General features: G+C 36.8%; 1 protein-coding gene across 1 annotated transcript in view; it reads left to right on the top strand.

Annotated features, from left to right (window-relative positions):
* Positions 1-20,161, top strand: part of LOC129504494 (phospholipid-transporting ATPase IB-like) — a 158,885-nt gene that overhangs the window by 6,015 nt on the left and 132,709 nt on the right. Inside the window, exons 3-8 of the mRNA XM_055317216.1 lie at positions 3,277-3,376; positions 6,998-7,096; positions 8,211-8,256; positions 9,357-9,397; positions 11,571-11,644; positions 18,258-18,327. Of these exons, the coding sequence (XP_055173191.1) occupies positions 3,277-3,376; positions 6,998-7,096; positions 8,211-8,256; positions 9,357-9,397; positions 11,571-11,644; positions 18,258-18,327 (430 nt within the window). The remainder of the gene's footprint in view (positions 1-3,276; positions 3,377-6,997; positions 7,097-8,210; positions 8,257-9,356; positions 9,398-11,570; positions 11,645-18,257; positions 18,328-20,161) is intronic.

Here is a 20,161-nt window from a genome sequence, read left to right as displayed (position 1 = left end):
TACCCCTTTTTCTATTCTGAATGGTAATCTTGCTGGATAGAATATTCTTAATTGTAGGCTTTCTTTTATATATATATATATATATATATATATATTTTTTTTAAAGATTTATTTATTCATGAGAGAGAGAGAGAGAGAGAGAGAGAGAGAGAGAGGCAGAGACACAGGCAGAGGAAGAAGCAGGCTCCATGAAGGGAGGCTGATGCGGGACTCAATCCCAGGACTCCAGGATCACGCCCTGGGCCAAAGAAGGCAGGTGCTAAACTGCTGAGCCACCCAGGGTTTTGTATTCTGAATATATCATATTTCCTTTTGGTCTACAGTTTCTGCTGAAAAATCACCTGATAGCTTTATGGGGGTTTTCCTTGTATGAACTCTCTGCTTGTCTCTTGCTTTTTAAAAAATTCTATCTTTATCATTACTCTTTGCCATTTTATTTTATATGTCTTGGTGTGAATATCATTGGGTTCGTCTTGTTAGGGACTATATCTGCTTCCTGTATCTTGATGTCTATTTCCTTCCTCAGATTAGAGACATTTTCAGCTATTATTTCTTCAAATAAATTTTTTGCCCTCTTCTCTTTTTCTTCTTCTAGGATCTCTATAAAGTGAATGTTATTACACTTGATGATGTCATGAGTTCCCTTAACCCATTCTCATTTTTCATTATCGGGTTTTCCTTTTGCTGTTCAGCTTGGTTGCTTTCTATTACCCTGTCTTTGAGATTGCTAATCTGTTCTTCTGCATCCTCTAATCTGCTTGTTGTTTCCTCTAGTGTATTTATTTCTGTTATTGAATTCTTCATATCTCACTGTTTTTTTTAGATTTTTTTGTCTCTTTGTTGAAGTTCTCATTGAGTTCATCCACTCTTTCCTTAGGTTCCATGAATATCTTTATGAGAATTATTTTGAAAAACTTTTAAAAAGATTTATTTATTTATTCATGAGAGACACACAGAAAGAGGTAGGGAGAGAAGTGGGCTCCCCATGGGGAGCCTGATATTGGACTTGATCCCAGCACTGCGGGATCACTCCCTGAGCCAAAGGCAGACACTTAACCACTGAGCCACCCAGGCATCCCTGAAAAATTTTTTTTATTGGGCATATTATTTTTGTTTCATTTTGTTTCATTTTTTTCCTGTGATTTCATCTTGTTCTTTCATTTGTGACATATTCTTCTGTCTCCATTTTGTCTAGCTCTCTGTGTCTAATTTTGTATACTAGGTAGGCTACTTATGTCTCCTAGACTTAAATATAATGGCCTTCTGTAGAAGAGTTGCCCTATAGTGCAATCTCCCTTGGTCACCAGAGCCACATCCTCCAGGAGTGTCTCCTGACTGGGCTGCTTGCACCCTCCTCTTATGGTTAGGCCTCAATTACCCTTAATTCAGCCATCTGCAATGACCCACTTTTCCTTCTGTTTGTGTACTGGGTAGGATTTGCTCCCTGCACTGTGGAGAGGCCTATCTGTGGCTACTGTGGGCTTGTTGGTGAGTGGGGCCAGAAGTCAGCCTAGCTGTCTGCAAATAGCCTCTTTGCCACAGCTGCAGATGTACAGTACGTCTTTCTGTGTAACCAGCTAAGAGGCCCGACTGCAGAAACTGGGTATGTTAGTATGTGGGGTTATCTCTCCCTCTCTCCAGGGTAGGAGTCACTTTGAAGTGTTGGTGTTCCCTGTGGGAGTTGCTTGCAGAGTGTGGTGGGGCAGGAGTTGTTTTGGTGGGATGCCTGCTGAGGAAACAGGCTGGCTGGATAGGGTGGGTTCACAGGGGAATGCTGGGTTGGGGCACCAAATGCTAGTAAGGTAGACGAACAGTATTTCTAGCTCCCACAAACATCTGGCTACCTAGGCTAGAAAGAGAAATGGCCTCCTCCAGCACTCTTATTCCCAGAAAACTCTCATGCAGATTCCTGTTCCTGCAGCATACCTTCTAACATTAGTAAATAAATATCCTTCCTGTATACTCCCTGTGCTTTTGAAACTGATGCTTCTGTGTTAGGTCTTGGACTGAGTTTTTTAGTATACTGTCTCTTTAAGGGCCGGGACTCAGTTTTTTCTCACTCTCTGGCTTTCCCACGGTTATGTCTGCGGAGTTTTACAGCCCTTGGATTGAAGCCCTCCTGGTTTTCAAAGCCAGATTTTTGGGGACTCATCAGTGTGGGTCCCCAGGTCTGGGGGTGCCCTGTGTAGGGTCAGACTCCCTCACTTCTTGGGGCTTATGCTGTCTCTCCTGTTTGTGGCTACTTGTGCAGGGAATTTGGTTTCCAATTACAACTCTGCCCTTCCTGCCCTTTTTGGTGTGGCTTCTCTGGGATGGAGCAGTTATCCCAGTGTGTTTGTGGGACAAGTTGAACTCAGGATCCTCCTATTCTGCTGGCTTCCCAAAACTCCTGGTCTTTCTGATTTAAAAATATAGTAGATTAATTAGAAAACACAAAACACACTGGTGATGATTTTCTTTGTCCATGACATGGCTTAGGCATTTAAGATAACTTTTAGTGATAAAGAGCCCATGAGGGGGATCCCTGGGTGGCGCAGCGGTTTGGCGCCTGCCTTTGGCCCAGGGCGCGATCCTGGAGACCCGGGATCGAATCCCACGTCGGGCTCCCGGTGCATGGGGCCTGCTTCTCCCTCTGCCTATGTCTCTGCCTTGTCTCTGCCTCTCTCTCTCTCTGTGTGACTATCATAAATAAATAATTAAAAAAAAAAAAGAGCCCATGAGGGAGAGAAGGGAGAAAAAATGGTGGCTCTTACCATCCTTGAACTATAAGAGAAATGTTACTTAGAAGTTTTGTTACAAGAATTATAGGCCACTCAGGACACCTGTGTGGCTCAGTGGTTGAGCATCTGCCTTCGGCTCAGGGTGTGATCCCGGGATCCCAGATTGAGTCCCTCATTGGTCTCCTTGTGAGGAGCCTGCTTTTCCCTCTGCCTATGTCTCTGTCTCTGTCTCTGTCTCTGTCTCTCTCTCTCTCTCTCTCTCTCTCTCGGTCTTTCGTGAATAAAATCTTTTAAAAAAAAAAGAATTATAGGCCATTAGAAAATGTGGAATACATCTTGCTTATCTACTGTATTTACTGTTCCTGAAATGGGGAAAATTCTTTCTTTATCCTAACATTGTTTTCAGATAACAATGAATGTTTTTAAAAATGACAAAAAAATCTTTAGAAAAGAGTCAGTGTTTTACAACAATATTTTATCCACTTCTGGGTTTTTCTTTGATGTTTTTAGAGTTTATAGTGTTAATTGACAGTGGTATTTTTCTTTTTATCTACAGCACAGCCAAGTACAACATGTGGTCATTCCTCCCTCGATATTTGTATCTGCAGTTTAGCAAAGCTGCTAATGCTTTCTTCCTGTTCATTACTATATTACAGGTAATATTTCTGAACACATTACTAGAATAAGCTTTCTAAAAAAGAAAATATAAAAAGCTCACTTAGCTGAAATAAGAATTTGATATAGAGAATAAATTCAAACACTGTAAGAACAGAACTCTCTTCTTACAATTATTAAGTTATTCAGTAAGACATCCAAACTCCCATTTTTGGCCTGAAAAAACATGTTGATGCCCAATATATGAACTGGTCCACAGTTCTTCCTGATTTAGATCACTAATGAATTATTATTGGACTGACTTTTATAATTTATGCCACCTCCATGATAGGATAATTTTAATATTTTTAAAGGAATAGTTTGAAGAAAGTCCAAATGCCAGTTGAAAATAACTAATTTTGTTTTCTATCTTTTTTTTTGTATTTCAGTAAGAATACTTAATGTGAGATCTACCTCCTTAACAATTTTAACTGTACAATACAGCAATGTTAACTATGGACATCTGTTGTACAGCAGATCTCTAGGATTTATTAATCATGTATAACTGAAACTTTATGCTCGTTCAATAACAACTCCTCATCTCTCCCTCTCTCCAGCCCTTGACATCACCATTTTACTCTCTGATTCCATGAATCTATATTAGATGTGTCATAGAAGTGGACTTATGCAGATTTATCATTCTGTGGCTAGCTTATTTCACTTAGCATAATGTTCTCAAGGTTTAGCCATGTTGTTACGTGTGGCAAGACTTCCATCTTTTTAAAGTCTGAATAATATTCCATTATATGTATGCCACATTTTCTTTATCCAGTCCATCCATTGATAGACACTAAGATTGTTCCCATATCTTGGCTATGGTGAAAAATGCTGCTATGAACATGGGAGTGCTGCTATCTCTCCAAGATCCTGATTTCAACTCTTTTGGATAAATACCCAGAAGTAGGATTGCTGAACCATATGGTAGTTCTATTTTTAAGTTTTTGAAAAAGCTTCATATTATTTTCTGTAATTTCAGCACCATTTTCTATTCCCACAAGAAGTGTACAAGGGTTCCAATCTTTTCACATCCTCACCAGCACTCGTTAATTTTTTGTGTTTTGCTAATAGCCATCCTGACATGCATGTATGAGGTGATATCTCAATGGGGTCTTGAATTTCATTTGCCTGATGTGTGATACTGAGCACCTTTTCATGTACCTCTTGGCCATTTACATGTTGTCTTTGGAGAAATTCTATTCAGGTCCTTTGCCCATTTTGATTGGATTATTATTATTTTTTTCCTGTTGGGTTGGAGTACCTTAAATATCCTTATCAGATGGAGGATTTTCATATATTTTCTCCTATTATGTAGGTTGCCTTTTCATTTTGTTGATGGTTCCTCTTGCTGTGCAGAAGCTTTTCAGTTTGATGTAGTCCCACTTGTCTATTTTTGCTTTTGTTGCCTGTGCTTTTGGCGTCATATCCAGGAAATCATTGCCAAGACCAATGTCTAGAAGCTTTCCCTCTATGTTTTCTTTTAGGAATAACATCTTTTCAAAACAGTTAAATTCAGGGCTTTCTATAATTTGTTTTTTTCCTGTTTATTCAACCTTATTTTCATCATGAACCCTACAATCCAATGCGATCCAAGAGGCAAGTCCTCTCACAATTCCCTAATTTTCTTCCTATCTCTAGACCTTGGTTCATTCTATTACCTAACCCAGAAGGCACTCATCTGGCTATACTCTACACATTTTCTTAAAAGCACAACTCAAAATCACCCTCCTCTCATTTTCACCAAATGCCATACTCCATGCTGATTTCCCCCATCTTTCTCTTCTGTAGCAGTGATCTATTCTATACATTATAATTGGCTTTATTTTTCCTGGAAAACTGTAAGTTCCTAGAGAATAGAAAAAATGCCTTCAAAATGGCCAACTTTTGAGATAAGAATTTAATATATCGGTTGAATTGAACTTAAACAGAAGATGGCATTAGTAAACATTTATAGAGGTCCCATAGTATGTACCAAAGTCTGTGCGTGGAATTAAGAATTCAAGGATGAATTATCAGACATAGTTCCTACCTTTGGAGAGCTGGTAGTCTTAACATACAAGTACTTTAAGACATATTTATAAAATGCTAGAGAAACAGAGACTACTTTGGGCTTGAGGGTGAATGGTTCAGGAAAAGCTGCTGAAAATGAAGATGACATTTGAGCCAAAGAATAGAGGAGGAGGAGTTTAACAGTAAGCAGAGGGGCAGTGGAAGAAGAGAAGGTCTTTTGGGCTCAGGAGACTGTGAATATAGGCACAGAAATGGGAAACGCTGGTTGCCAGGGACCAAGGGGGGAAAGGAAAGAGGTAAAAATTTCTCTGGGAAGCTTTTATAGATTTTGAATTGTGAAAATTTAAAGTATTAATTTTTTTTCTAGTGTCTGAAATATTCTGGAAACAGGAAAAAAATTTGTTTGGAGCATAAAGTAGAAAAGAAGCTGAAGATGTCATCTGAGATCAGGTTATAAGAAATTTAGCATGCTACATTCAGAAGCTCAGACTGTATTCTAGGGACAGTGAGAAGGTAATGACAGGAGCGAAAGTGAAGTGACCAGCTCTGGCTAGGCTTAACTGAGGGAAAGACAGAGAGAGGCCTGTGAGCAGCAAGACTGGCTTGGAGGTGCATTGCAGAGAGATAGAGAAGAGGGACAGATAGAAGTTATTTGAAAGGCAGATTTAATTGATAGCCTAAGTGATCTTAAAATTTCTCCTCTTCTTCCTCTGGTTCTCAGACTGCTTTTAAAGTAGTTACAAGAATTATCAAGAACTTCACAATAGACACTATTTTGCTCCACAAAGAAATAATAAGCCAGCAGGAAATAAGGCAGCATAGAGAGTACACACAGGCCCACGCCTGGAAATACAAGCCTAAAAACTGGTCTAAATCTGGAAAACTTAAAGGGTCCAATCTAGGACCTCAGCTACCCTTCCATCTATCAGGAAACTGCCACAGCCTGTTTAGCACTTTATTTCTCATAATTAATTAATTAATTAATTATTGAGTGTGAGCAGGGTGGGGAGGAGTTGGAAGGGGCAGAGGGAGAGAGATTGAATCTTAGGCAGGCTCCCACACAGGGCTTGATCTCACAACCCCAAGATCATGACCTGAGAAAAAATCAAGAGTCGGACAGTTAACTGACTGAGCTACCCAGGCACCCCACTGTATTTCTCATATTTTAAAGAGTGGCACGTAGACCTATAGCAAGCACTCTCCACAGGTAATTTGTTATTTACAACAAATGTTGTTCTCATGTGCCTCCAAAAAATTTCTCTTCTGCCTCAAAAAAGAAGTAAGATTCAGTTAACTGACCTTCTGGATTTAACTCTTTTGAAAGGATGCTATTTTAGACACTTAAGTTCTGAACTAGTGTCTTCGAAATGTAATAAAAGTATTCTATTGGAAAGGTGACATAAGGACTGAAGTGTTAAGCAGTCACACTGGTGACTTTTCCATAATGTAATGTTTAGTATCATGCTTAAGGGTGGTTTTTGATGTGCTAAGAGTCTCATTTAACACCGTGTGTTGTTCTTATGTCCTGAGTATGTCACTAGCTGCCTGACTTTTAGTGTTAGCAAAATGTAAGAAAGATTTATCATAAGATTCATAGTGTAACTCTGTTTTTGCAGCAAATTCCAGATGTGTCTCCAACAGGAAAATATACAACTCTCTTGCCTTTGATGATTATTCTTACAATTTCAGGCATCAAAGAGATTGTAGAAGATTATGTAAGTTTACTGTTAGTGAAATGTTCTCAAAACTACTGTCACGAGTAGAAGGGGTATGTTTTTTTTTTCTTTCAAGCTTCTAGTTGGAGCTGGTATAATTATTTAAATCTGTAGTTGATGTGAAAAGCACATTAAGGTTTTAAGTTTTCAGATTTTAAATTGTGTGTGTGTGTGTGTTTGAGAAATCAGTGGCACTTAATAGTGATCATAAGATGTATCTTGGATGATATAATGCAATTAGAAAGTCCTAACTGGCTAGAAAGTTCAGAAATTGTGCAGTGACTTCATTTCTTCTTTAACCTTATCACAGATACAGTTTCACATGAGCCTACAGATTTTAGCAGTGAAGGAAAAGAAGAGAGATATATAATACTGTTTTCTGTTTGTTCTGACCCTCCCAGGTACAGCTGAGGTCACTCTAATAGAGTCCCCTTCCTCCTCACTCACAATCCTAATGCTCATTTTCCAAAATTGCTGGCTATTGCTGTTCCTATGTTTCTGCCTCATTCCTATCTTATAAAGATAGATCATCAGTAAAATCTCTTTGGTTGCTGGTCTTTTGATTGGTTTGTAATATGAAAGAAAATTTTCAAACTTAATCAAAAGCCCTGGGCTGAATTGGGGCAAAATTCAAGATTGCTAATTAGTGTTTAAAGCAGCATATAATATACTGGCATTTCAAGTAGTGCTTCACTATGTAGGAGACCCTGTATTGTCTGTATTTATATGTGATGTTGTGTGTGTGTGTGTGTGTGTGTGTGTGTATCCATTTAAACTGAGGCTCAGACAGGTTAGTGACCTGACACGGCTATATTCGTAAGAGGCAGAGATGGCATCATCTATGTCTATGCCTATGTCAACCAAGGAAGCTGTTGCCATAGGCCACACACTTAACCACTTTGCTATACACCCTCCCTTAGATCACATTTCAATGTAGAAAGTCAGATAAGGGCAAAACAAAATTGTAATCAATTATAGTAAACAAAACAAAACAAAAAACCCACCCTTTACAAGTAGGTTTGCTGCCTCTATTCTTTAAACCTATGACTTGTATTATGATGTGAATTATTCACTTTGAACTTTTGACGTATTGGATTTTTTTTTTCTATAACAGAAACGACATATAGCAGACAAATTAGTTAACACAAAGGATATAATAGGTAAGATACTAGATTAAGTTTTTATCCCTCTTTACTATTAAAAAAAACCCAAATTGACCAAATAGATACATGTACTTTGTTTCATAATGTTTTATTATTTAAAGAAATACAGGAACAAAGAACAACAACCATAAGGAAACTGTTTCTTATATGTGAAAATTGTCAGCTATGCTAATTAGAATAAAAGAAAAGAAAAAAGATGGGAAGCTGGAATATTTGGGATATGAGCAATTCTTATATTGATAAAAACAATCTGGGTGTTACATAGTCTCTCTCAGTCCTAGCTTTGAAATGTGCTATTCTTTGTAATTGATTAGAAATGTATAATGTTGCTTTTCAGGCTATCAGCCAGTATTTTAGCATGTAATAGCAAATGGTTTTCTCTTTAGAATCAGAAGTAACTTAACGTAGGGTCACTTGGGTAGCTCAGTTGATTAAGCATCTACCTTTGGGGATCCCTGGGTGGCGCAGCGGTTTGGTGCCTGCCTTTGGCCCAGGGTGCGATCCTGGAGACCCGGGATCGAGTCCCACATCGGGCTCCCGGTGCATGGAGCCTGCTTCTCCCTCTGCCTGTGTCTCTGCCTCTCTCTCTCTCTCTCTCTCTCTCTCTCTCTCTCTATGACTATAATAAATAAATAAAAATTTAAAAAAAAGCATCTACCTTTGACTCAGGTCTTGATTCCAGAGTCCTGGATTGAGTCTGCTTTGGGCTCCCTGCTCAGTGGGAAGTATGCTTCTCCTACTACTTGCCACTGTGCCTCCTTGTGCTCTCTCTCTCTCTCACACTCTCTCTCAGTCTGTCAAATCAATAAATAAAATATTTTTTAAAAAAGAAGTAATTTAATGTAGCTTTACCTATGGGTCATCTCTCTATCATTAAGTTAGTTTAGGTTGCATTGTATTATGCATATCACTCTATTTTGGTGCAGTGCCTGTGAACAGAGTTTCCATATTTTTCCAGTTTATACCAAGGTTAAATTAATAAAGACAGAACTTTATAAAGAAACACTTTTGGGTTTTTTTTGGAAAAGTATCTTTTATGATTTTGGACTTTACCTAATGCAATTGTTACAGTTAATACGTAGCTATATGTTTTCCAGTGTTAAGAGAGAATGTGTGGAAAATCATTATGTGGAAAGAGGTAAGAATGTATTATAAGTTTTCACTTAGTAATAAACACCTACCATATTTAAACAGATTTTTATCCATGAAATATGCCTTTAAGAACTGTCATATTATCCTGTTTTGTAGATGAGTAAGGAAGTAGAGGATCAAAGAGAATAAATATTTTGCTTAAAGTCACACAGCCTGAAAGTACTGAAAATAGGCTTTGAATTTAAGTCTATTTGGTTGGAAGACTACATGCTTTCTAATGTGCCTCTGTGTTAACCTCTGTGTCATTGGAATTTTTAAGGATGATGCTTCACAAACTGTTGATCAGGGTATAAGACAATCGTCACATGGAGACTACAGCAGGGAATGTTTTCATAAATATTTGCCCTATGATAGAAGTTAAAGGCATAGTGGGGCTAGATACTTTGTCTTCCTCAATAATTCATTGCTGACCAGTGTAAAATTCCTTTGAGGACTAATTATAAAAGTGTTTTCATTTCTAAGTATTGTTAGTATTTCTTGCCCTGAGAGAGATAAAACAGACGAGTCAGTCATGGTTGCAATTTTGCTCCTCTCATTGGACCAAGAGAAAGAAGTCCCTGAGAGATTCACTCCATCCCTGGTGGCAGAGTCTCAGGGGAGAGGGTTGGTGAGAGACAAGGGGAGAGGAGTGAGGTTGCAGGAGGTTGGGGGATGGCAGGCTTCTTTCTGAGCAGAGGTAATTGTATGATTGAGTTTAATTTACCTCCAGTGCCTTCCACTGAAAGAACAAGTCAAACAACTAGAGCCAAGGACCAGGAATTCTTATCCTTCTTGACTCCTTTTACACCTGTCTAACCAAATGGAGCACTTTACACAGGTGCTTACAAAAGGAAAAGGGAGCTGATTTGGGGTCCTGTGGGCAAAATAGAAATAAGAGTTTGTAAGAGACGTGCTGTTCATGACCTCGCTTAGGGTGATGATTGCCTACTGTCAGTTCCCTGGGTACATAATCTTCTGCCTTAATATTCTTTCTGGGGGGAAATCTAGTTTTAATCACAAAGTCTCAGCTTGTCTCATTCTAGCCATTGCTAGATTGGGCTGTAAGTTAGTTGTTTATATAAGCTACAAATGCCTTGTTTACTGCACTGTGAACTTGATATAAGTTGTGAATGTTTAATTAACAATTCTTTTTTCTTCTCTACTATTACATGTGTTCTCAGCATTTATAGACACAGCTTTTAAGATTCTCTTCTCACTTTGATTTGAAATATTTAATTAATCTTTGCTCAATTAATGAAGATAGAAATGATCTATATAATCATACTATAAAAAGAAAAATAGAGTCTCCTTGTTCTTTTCCTCTTCAGAAAGAAATTATTTTTTTCAGTATAGGTCCAGAATTAGTTTAGGAAAGGATTTCAATCCTCTCTCCTCCCTCAGCTTTTCTAGCTGCCCAGGAAGGGCCTGTGAATTTTGAGAGTTGTGTCCTCAATAACTTAGCACAGTGTAAATGCTTAAGGCATTTGTTCAAGAAAAGCACACAGGAAGGAAGCATCGTAAACTCATACTGCTTTCTTCATGTATTGTTCCTAGTATTTAGATCTCTCTTTCTTACTTACAAGGTAGAATTCACTCATACATTCAGTAAACAAATATTGATTGATTGTTTGATTGATTGAGATGGGCATTTTTTTCTGTTCTACGTGAAGCTCCAGACGAGCAGAGAGAAACCGCACCATTAGGCAAGCAATTACAGTGTGATAGTGTATGAACTGCACATCACTGCAAAAACAGTTGCTTGAATTTCTCAACTTTGGCACTATTTACATTTTGGGTCAGAAAATCATTTGTTGAGGTGGGGGGCTGTCCTGTGCATTGTGGAATGTTTAGCAGCATCCCTGGGCTCTATCCCCTTGATGCCAATAGCATCATCTCCTAAAACCCCCCAAAGTTGTATCAACTCAAGATGTCTCCAGACATTTCCATCCAGACACTTCCATCCCTGATGGAAGGGCAGGGCAAATAGCTCCTGGTTAAGAACAACTGTGTTAGAGGAATGAATCCCTCAAAGAATAAAATTGTTCTAAAATATCTAGAGTTTCTTAGCATGGTTCCAGAATTTTTAGATCATACTTTTTTCTTAAAAATATTTGACACATTTTGACTCTGTGTTTGCTTTTAAAATTGATGCATCTGTGATTTCTCTCATGGTTTCAAAGGTAATTGTGGGCGATATTGTGAAAGCCTCAAATGGACAGTTCCTTCCTGCAGACATGGTTCTGATTTCTTCCAGGTTGGTTATGATAGTGGGCATTGAAGGAACCTTTTTTTTTTCTTTAGATTTATTTACTTATTATTTTGGAGGGGAAGGGGCAGACTGGGAGAGAGAATTTCAAGCAAACTCTGTGCTGAGCATGGAGCCTGACACAGGGCTTGATCTCACGACCCTGAGATCAAAACCTGAGCCAAACCCAAGAGTCACATTCTTAACAGACTGCGCCACCTAGGCACCCCCATTTAAGGAATTCTTATTCTGAATTAGAAATTTTAAGAAAGGGATCCCTGGGTGGCGCAGCGGTTTGGCGCCTGCCTTTGGCCCAGGGCGCGATCCTGGAGACCTGGGATTGAATCCCACATCGGGCTCCCGGTGCATGGAGCCTGCTTCTCCCTCTGCCTGTGTCTCTGCCTCTCTCGCTCTCTCTCTCTGTGTGACTATCATAAATAAATATAGATTAAAAAAAAAAAAACAAAGTTTATAAAAAAAAAAAGAAATTTTAAGAAAACCAAAGGCCTTCCCTTTCACCCCTTTCTCCATCTCTTTCTATATGATAGACCAGCAAAGTTTTACTGCAAAGTCAAGTTGCAAAACCTTTTACTGTGAAAGGACTGATAGTAAACATTTTCAGCTTTGAGGGCCATGCAAACTCTGTTGTAGCATCAGAAGCTGCCATAGGCAATATGTAAACAAATAGGTGTGGCCATGTTCCTATAAAACTTTATTTATAAAAAGAGTCAGAGCCTCTTTATAGCCTGTGGGCCATAGTTTGCTGACTGCTTTTCTATCCTTTTATTATCTTTTCTTTAATTCCCTGGACATATATTCTTCCATCCTAATTTTTAGATTAATTCCATCTTTTCTGTAATTTTTACAGACATTCAGAAAAATTTAAAATATTTACACTTATTATCATATTTTAATCTCATGCTAATACTGAGATGTTTCTATTCTATAAACAGTGACTCACACGAGAGTAAGTGATTTTTCAGTAGCATTTAGTGGGCTCGTGTGAGGCTCAAATTTAAAAACACAGTCTCTGTTCTTTATATAGAACTATTCATTGGCTGTTTTGGAGGAAATTTATACAGAGACTCCCTACAATCAGTATTTCCTTCCCATTAGGTCATGTCTGACCACCTCCTCATCTGTTTTTATATTGGGCCCCTTGGAGAGCTCAGCTCTGTCCTCGTGTTCCCTCTAAGGAGAACATAGTTTGGGGCATCTCTAGGTAAGAGTGGCTATAGTCATGAACACAGCTGCATTTGATATGTTGAGTAAAATGTTTCCCTAGATCAAGTCATAATCATCTCAAAGTGATAAAAACATGTTCCTCGCCTTCTAGACACAGATCATCTTGGAGCATGGAGAGATTTATTGGGAAGAGAGATTTGTTTCACAGCCATTATCAAAGCTTCTGGAAAAGCAGAAATACCAACGCTAACTCTTATTCCTACCAGATGTAATTTGTTCTTGCCACCAGTGCTTTAACCTATTGGACAAAAGAGCTTACTGTTATTTCTTAGAAAAAGACTAATAAAATTCTGGTAAGATTAATCAGGGAAGAAAAAGAAAGGCACAAGTACACAATATGAAAAAATTGAGAAGTTGATATAATTAGAAATGCATCAGAGATTAAAGAGAGGATCTTATGAAAGTTTATAATCATGTTTTAGCATTTAAATAAAATGCATAAATCCATAGAAAAATATAACTTACCAAAAGTTGTTTTAGAAAGGATATAGAACCTGAGTGGTCATATAATCATTAAAAATACTATGAAAGTATTAAAAAAAAAAAACCACAAAGAGACTATCAGGACCAGACATTGTAAGATTCTGTCACATGATCAATGTAGAGGAAATACCAATCTTCCAATAAACTGTTCAAAGAGATAGAAAGAAAGAATACTCTCTAGTTAATTTTCTGAGGCTGATATATATAACCTTCATACAAAAAATGAACAAAGATGGGATGATAAAGTAAATTTACAGGTGTGTTGTTAATTATAATATAAAAATACAAAAACTTGACAATATTAAAGATGGTAATATGTAATGATCAGATGGGGTTCATCACAGGAATACAATTTATTTTTATAATAAGGAGTCTGATAAGGAGTCTGATTCCATTTTTGGATGTTTGCTGACAACTTTTAAGCCTCTCTTCCTCATCCCCTTTGTGCACTTCTGGGCTGCCTAACAGGAAAGCCTGTGTGCACCTTCCTTCGGCACCTTATAAATAATAACCTTCCCATCATTTTGGTGTGTTTGTGGCATTATCAGTTTTGACACTCAAACCAAATCTTGGGTAGGGGCTTGATCCTACTTCTGAAGAGTGACCACAGCAGTTTCATTATTAGGAAACCAAAGAACGCACTTTAATGCATTTTCATTTTAGTAGATTAAAAGGTAAAAAACATGATTATATCAATAGGAGCATTTCAAAATATGCAACATTCATTTGTGGTAAAAACTCCTAGAAAACTACCAATAAAAGGAAACTATTTTAACCCAATCAAAGGAAAAAACTGGTATATATGGAGTAGAATAAAAGAACAAGATTCTCATTATTTGTAGATGTTATTATTGTGTACATAACCCCCCCAAATTGTTATAGATAATAAGTAACCAATATATTGCTTAAGGATACACACAAATGTAGTAATGAAATTATAAAGAAAAGGAAATAATTATCACAAATATTAATATAGTAGCTATCTCTAGGAGGAAGAGAGGAAAATGCAATTGGGAGGCCTTTCTGCTCAATTTCTTATCTGGCAATATATATAGCAATACAACAGTATTTTGTTGTTCTCACACTATAAACATTCTATAAACTTTTGGATGTATGATATATTTCACACACACAAAAAATTTAATTTTTGCTATCTTTCAAATCTGTAAGAGATACATATAAAAATTTGCTAAAATTCACTTTCTTTGAAACATTTGTCTTCTGTATTAAAAAATTTTAAAAGCAGGTATCACTTTATTGGCCCTAGATATGCATATCTCATGATCAAATTTAGAGACAAAATTTTTTTAAATAAGGGCTATTGGTCTAATGGAAAAGCTTTATCATTTGGAACAGATCTTTTCTATTTGTATTCTTGGTTCTCACTTCTCTCAGAAAAAAGAATAGTTTGTTTTATGTTTTCCATGTGGGAGTTGTAAAAATAGAAAGATAATAAGAAGAGTGAAAATATGCTTTGAAAGGAGAAACACCAATACAATGTTCTAAGCCAGTCAGGGCTTGAACAAAATCATGGTTATATGATTTCTAGACTGAGTACATTAGAGTATTTCAAATTTGAAAGAGGAGTTTCATGGGGCTTTTAAATGTTTTAATTTTTTAGAATAGCTAATTCACACATGTGTTTCAAGTTTTAAAAGTTAGGAAAAGACATCCAGTGATGTCTCCCTCCCTTCTGTTTCCCTGCCATCAGGTACGCAATGCTATTATGTTCCTGTGTATACTTCCAGGGATCTTTTATGTTTATAGACAAATGCATCTATATACGTCCCCCCCTTGTATTTTGCAAGCTTTATGTTTTCATTTATAAATGTATCTAAAATATCTTCTTTTTTTTAGTTTTTTTTAAGGTGTCAAGGTTATTAATTTGATATTTTTCTTTTTAATTTTTTAAAATGTAGTCATTTACAGGTATAAATTTAACTCTCATTCACTTCAAAGTATTTTTTAACTTCCTTTTTGATATCTCTTTGACCCATTGGTTATTTAGTAGTGTGTTCTTTAAATTCCACTTATTTGGGAATTCCCCAAATTTATTTCCCTATTAATTTCCAACTTCATCCTATTGTGATCTAAGAATGTACTTTGTATGATTTCAATCCTTTAAATTTATTGAGGCTTGTTGTATGGTCTAGCATGTGATCAATCTTGGAGAATATTCAAAGAATGTGTATTTTTTTTCACTGCTTTGAATAGGTCCTCCTAGTGCCTTCTATCCTCCAAGGTTTGTTTGTTTGTTTCTTTCTTTCTTTATTTCTTTCTTTCATTCATTCAGATTTATTAATATGAAAGAGATACAGAGAGAGGGGGAGGAGCAGGGAGAGGGAGAGAGAATCTCAAGCAGACTTCATGCTGAGTGCAAAACCCAATGAAAGGCTAGATCTTATGACCCTGAGTTCATGATCTTAGCCAAAGCCAAGAGTTGGGTGCTTAACCGACTATGCCACCCAGGTGCCCCAATCCTCCAAAGTTTCTGCTGAGAAATGATTTATAGTCTTATTTGGCATCTCTTGAAAGTGGTGAGTAGCTTTCCCCTTGTTACTTTCAAGATTTTCTCTTTGGCTTTAACTTTTAACAGTTTGATTATTATTTGTCTAGGTGTGGTTTCTTTGAGAATATTTTACTTGAAGGCTTATTTTGTTGAGCTTCTTGGATGTATAGATTAATGCTCTTCATCAACTTTGGGAGGTTTGGGGACAGCATTTCTTTAATATTTTTTTCTGCCCCTTTCTCAGTTTTCTCCTTTTGGGACTCCCATTATGCATTTGTTGGTATGTTTGTTTGTATTCCACATGTTTCTGAGGCTTTGTTTATTTTTCTTTAAAATTTTTGTTTCTTAGACTGAGTTATCTCAATTGATCTATCTTCAGGTTTGAGTCTTTTTCTGCTTGCTCAAATCTAAGCAATGAATTTTTCACTTCACTTATTGTACTTTTCAACTTAGAGTTTTTATTTGGTATCATTTTTATCATTTTTATTTCTTTCTTGATAATCTTTATTTGATGGGACATATTCTAATATGTTATTTCTTTCAACATAATTTCTTTTAGCTATTTGAACATATTTAGCATGTCTGATTTACATCTTTGTGTAGTAAGTTCAATGTCTGGTTTTGCTCAGGGAAGCTTTCTATTGATTGCTTTTTAATCTGTGTGTGGATCATATTTACTTCTCATGGTTTTCATGTCTTGTGGTTTTTTATTGAAAGTGGGACATTTTAAGTAATATAATGTGGCATCTCTGGCAATCAGATTCTTTCTCTTACCTAGGATTTATTTTAAAAAAAATTTTTAAGGGATCCCTGCCCAGTGTGGAGCCCAAAGCAGGCTTGAATTCATGACCTTGAGATGAAGACCTGAGCTGAGATCAAGATTTGGATACCTAACCGACTAAGCCACCCAGGCACCCCACCCAGGATTTATTTGTGTTGCTTCTCAGTACAAATTTTTCTTATAGGCCCTTTGATTAGTCTGTTGTTTCCCCTGTTATATATCACCTCAGACACTGCAATATTAAAACACTTTCATGATGTTCTCAACAAATGTTTTCCCCATCCCCGCCACTGTTTACCCAGGATTTTAGCACTGGGTAAACTCTGGGTCAGGTCAAATAAAAACAAGCCCTTCAAGGGGAACCTTTCAGAGATCGTAAAATAATGACTTTATGGGAACATACTTTGAAAGAAGTCTTGCTGTTTTATGCTCCCTCATTACCAGGAATGTGTACTATTATATTTAAAGCAGTCAAAAGGAAGAGGTGGAACTTTTTAAAAACCAATATTTGGCTTTTTTTTTCTTGAGTAAAATCTCCCTGGGTTGATTTAAGTATTTAATTAATTTTCCAAGTTCTTAAGAAAGTTGATTCTCATAGTTTTTGTCAGTTATCTCACTGTTTTATAGAAGAGAAAATTTTTGGAAGTTCTTACTTTGTTACATCACTGATATCTTTAATAAAGATATATTTTTATTTTGGAGGTATATGGTCTTATCTGGCAAAATTGATACAGATTGTTTTACTTTAAACTTGATAATCAGTAAGTGAAATACAGTCAAAAGAGTTAAGACTGAAATCAAAACTAAGTAAACTTTAATGACAGTTTTTGTTATTCTTTGTGGCATTTCCCCCCAAAACAATTAATTTTCATGAATGACTTGCATTTGACATGGAGTAGAATCTGGCAAGGCAAATGTTCGTTACTTTAGTGTCTTGACTTCTTAAATGATGAGGTTAGGTAGAAATAGAGAAGCCCAAGTGTAGTGTTTGAGAGCCTCTGCGCTGTCCAGAGTTATCCTAAAGATTTTACCCTCATTATATAAAGACCATAGAGCCTGAGCCATTGGAACTACAATGGACCTATTTTAGAAAATAACAGAATTTTAGATTTGACCTTAGCTGTGACACTGGTCTGTTCTGAGCTATATAACCTCTTCTGTTCACCCTCAGCCATTTCTCTTTTTGGGATTAAAGGGCTTTGTAGGGGTAGAAAGTTTTCTACCATAAGATGAATTTTAGACTTGTAGTATGAGACTGCTAATGTCTCCTGAAAAAGTAATTGTAATTCTTTCAGCTTTATTATTTTTTAAAAGAAAATATTTATTTATTAATGAGAGACACAGAAAGAGAGGCAGAGACACAGACAGAGGGAGAAGCAGGCTCTATGCAGGGAGCCCGATGTGGGACTTGATCCCGGGACTCCAGGATCATGCCCTGGGCTGAAGGCAGGTGCTAAACTGCTGAGCCACCCAGGTGTCCCATTCTTTCAGCTTTCAACAGTCCTTTCAGCTGTTGATGTAGGTCTTATTTCATTGTTAACATTATTGGGAAATTAATTTTTAGAGAGATATTAATTCAGTGTTATTTGCTTTATCCTCCTTAGTGAACCTCAAGTAACATGCTATGTTGCAACATCTAATCTGGATGGGGAGACAAACCTAAAATTACGGCAGGTAAAGACACTTTTTTTTTTAAAGATTTGTTTATTTATCCATAAGAGACACACACACAGAGAGAGAGAGAGGCAGAGACATAGGCAGAGGGAGAAGCAGGCTCTTCACAGGGAGCTCAATGTGGGACTCAATCCCGGATCCTGAGATCACACCCTGAACTGAAGGCAGATGCTTAACCGCTGAGCCACCCAGGCATCCCAAGACACCTTTTTAAATCCTAATTCTGTGTCTAAGCTCACAATGCCAATTTTTTCCAGGTACCAGTTATTATTTTTCTCATGAAGAAAAGTATCTCTCTGCTGTTGTATAGAGGCAATTCATTCTCACTAATTATTTAGAGGGGTACTTTTAAAAAGTTAAGTAGGAACTAGGTGATATGTCACTAGTGCAAGAAAAAAATGTCCTATAAAATTCAGGTCATATAAAGGATGACATGCCTTTGTGCATATTATTTTGAGGATATTTTTGTTAATGCTTTGGTGATAAAACAACCGTCATGATAAATATCATAACTAGATTAAAGGGGTATAAATGAGCTCTGAGCATATAACCACTGCTTTTTAAACTATCATTTGCATTTCAGAGTAACTTGTGATTATAAAAGAGATAGTTTTCCAATTAACTTCCTATTAATGGAAAAGAGACAATCTTTAAGATAATTGAGTCTGCTTTATCACTTTGCTTCAGCAAGGAAGTCCCTGAATTTACATTTGACTATTTACATGTCTGCTAATCTTTTTCACAAACTTTAATTTGATTTAATGAAAAAAATGAAAAATGAAAAAAACATATTTAGAATTTATTAAAGTAATATATCATCTTTGTAAAAATAATATAAATAATATAGAAACTTTGGCTGTCTGTTAAACTTTATCTCCTCCTTCCAAATCCCATCTTTATTCCCAGTACTAATTATTGTAATAGTTTGGTGGTACCTTCCTGATTTTTAAAAATGCAATTACAGATTTCTGTTTCAGGGGAAATGAAGTTAACATACTTTCTTTTATTTTTCCTGCTGAGGACAACTAAAACCTTTGGACATTATATAGAAAGCAAATATGAGAAGACACTGAAAGAGTGGTTGAAGACAACATATTATGGGACCATGGAACCCAGGGAACAACAGGGTGGTGAGTTCCCTGGGTTTTCTTTTTGCCTCGTATATACCAGGCTTGGAACTGAAGAAACCAAAAACCCAGAAAAACCAATGGCACAGACAAAAAACAAAATAAAATAAAACCTCCATTCTTTAGTCAAAGGACCAGAAAAGGGCCAGCCAGCAGGATAGAAGTTTTGAGACAATGGCCACTCTACTCCAGCAAAACACCAGAGTATTTGGTCCCACTCCCACCTATGCCAGCAAAAGTTAAGTGTGGAGCCTTAGACCTTCACCCTTACCCAGCTGTAATAAGGCACCCAACTCCCCCACAAGAATGTGTCAGAAAAACCAAGTAGGAAGCCAGAACATTTATGGCATGAGATTCTGGAAGGTGAAGAGAGGGTAGAGCTGAAAAACTACTAGAAGAAACGTTGATTAAAACTTCACAAATTTGCCAAAAGACATAAACTACAAATTTAAGAAGCTGAGCAAGCCGAAAAGGATAGACCCAAAGAATCTATACCAACTAAAAACTTTTGGAAACAAAGAAAAAATATTTTAAAGCAGTGAGAGAAAAAGGATCCTACCTATAGGGAAAAGACCCCTCATATAGCAGAAAATTTCTCTTTAAAACCCGTGGAGATCAGAAAAAAAATGGCATAACATTTTAAAAATGGTGATAGGGAAGAACTGTCAGCCCAGAATCATGTATCCAGCAAAAATACTTTTCAAGAA

The sequence above is a fragment of the Nyctereutes procyonoides genome, unplaced genomic scaffold (assembly GCF_905146905.1).
Source record: "Nyctereutes procyonoides isolate TBG_1078 unplaced genomic scaffold, NYPRO_anot_genome, whole genome shotgun sequence".
Lineage (NCBI taxonomy): Eukaryota > Metazoa > Chordata > Mammalia > Carnivora > Canidae > Nyctereutes > Nyctereutes procyonoides.
The sequence above is the reverse complement of the archived record's forward strand: the minus strand, read 5'-3'. Positions and strand labels throughout refer to the sequence as shown.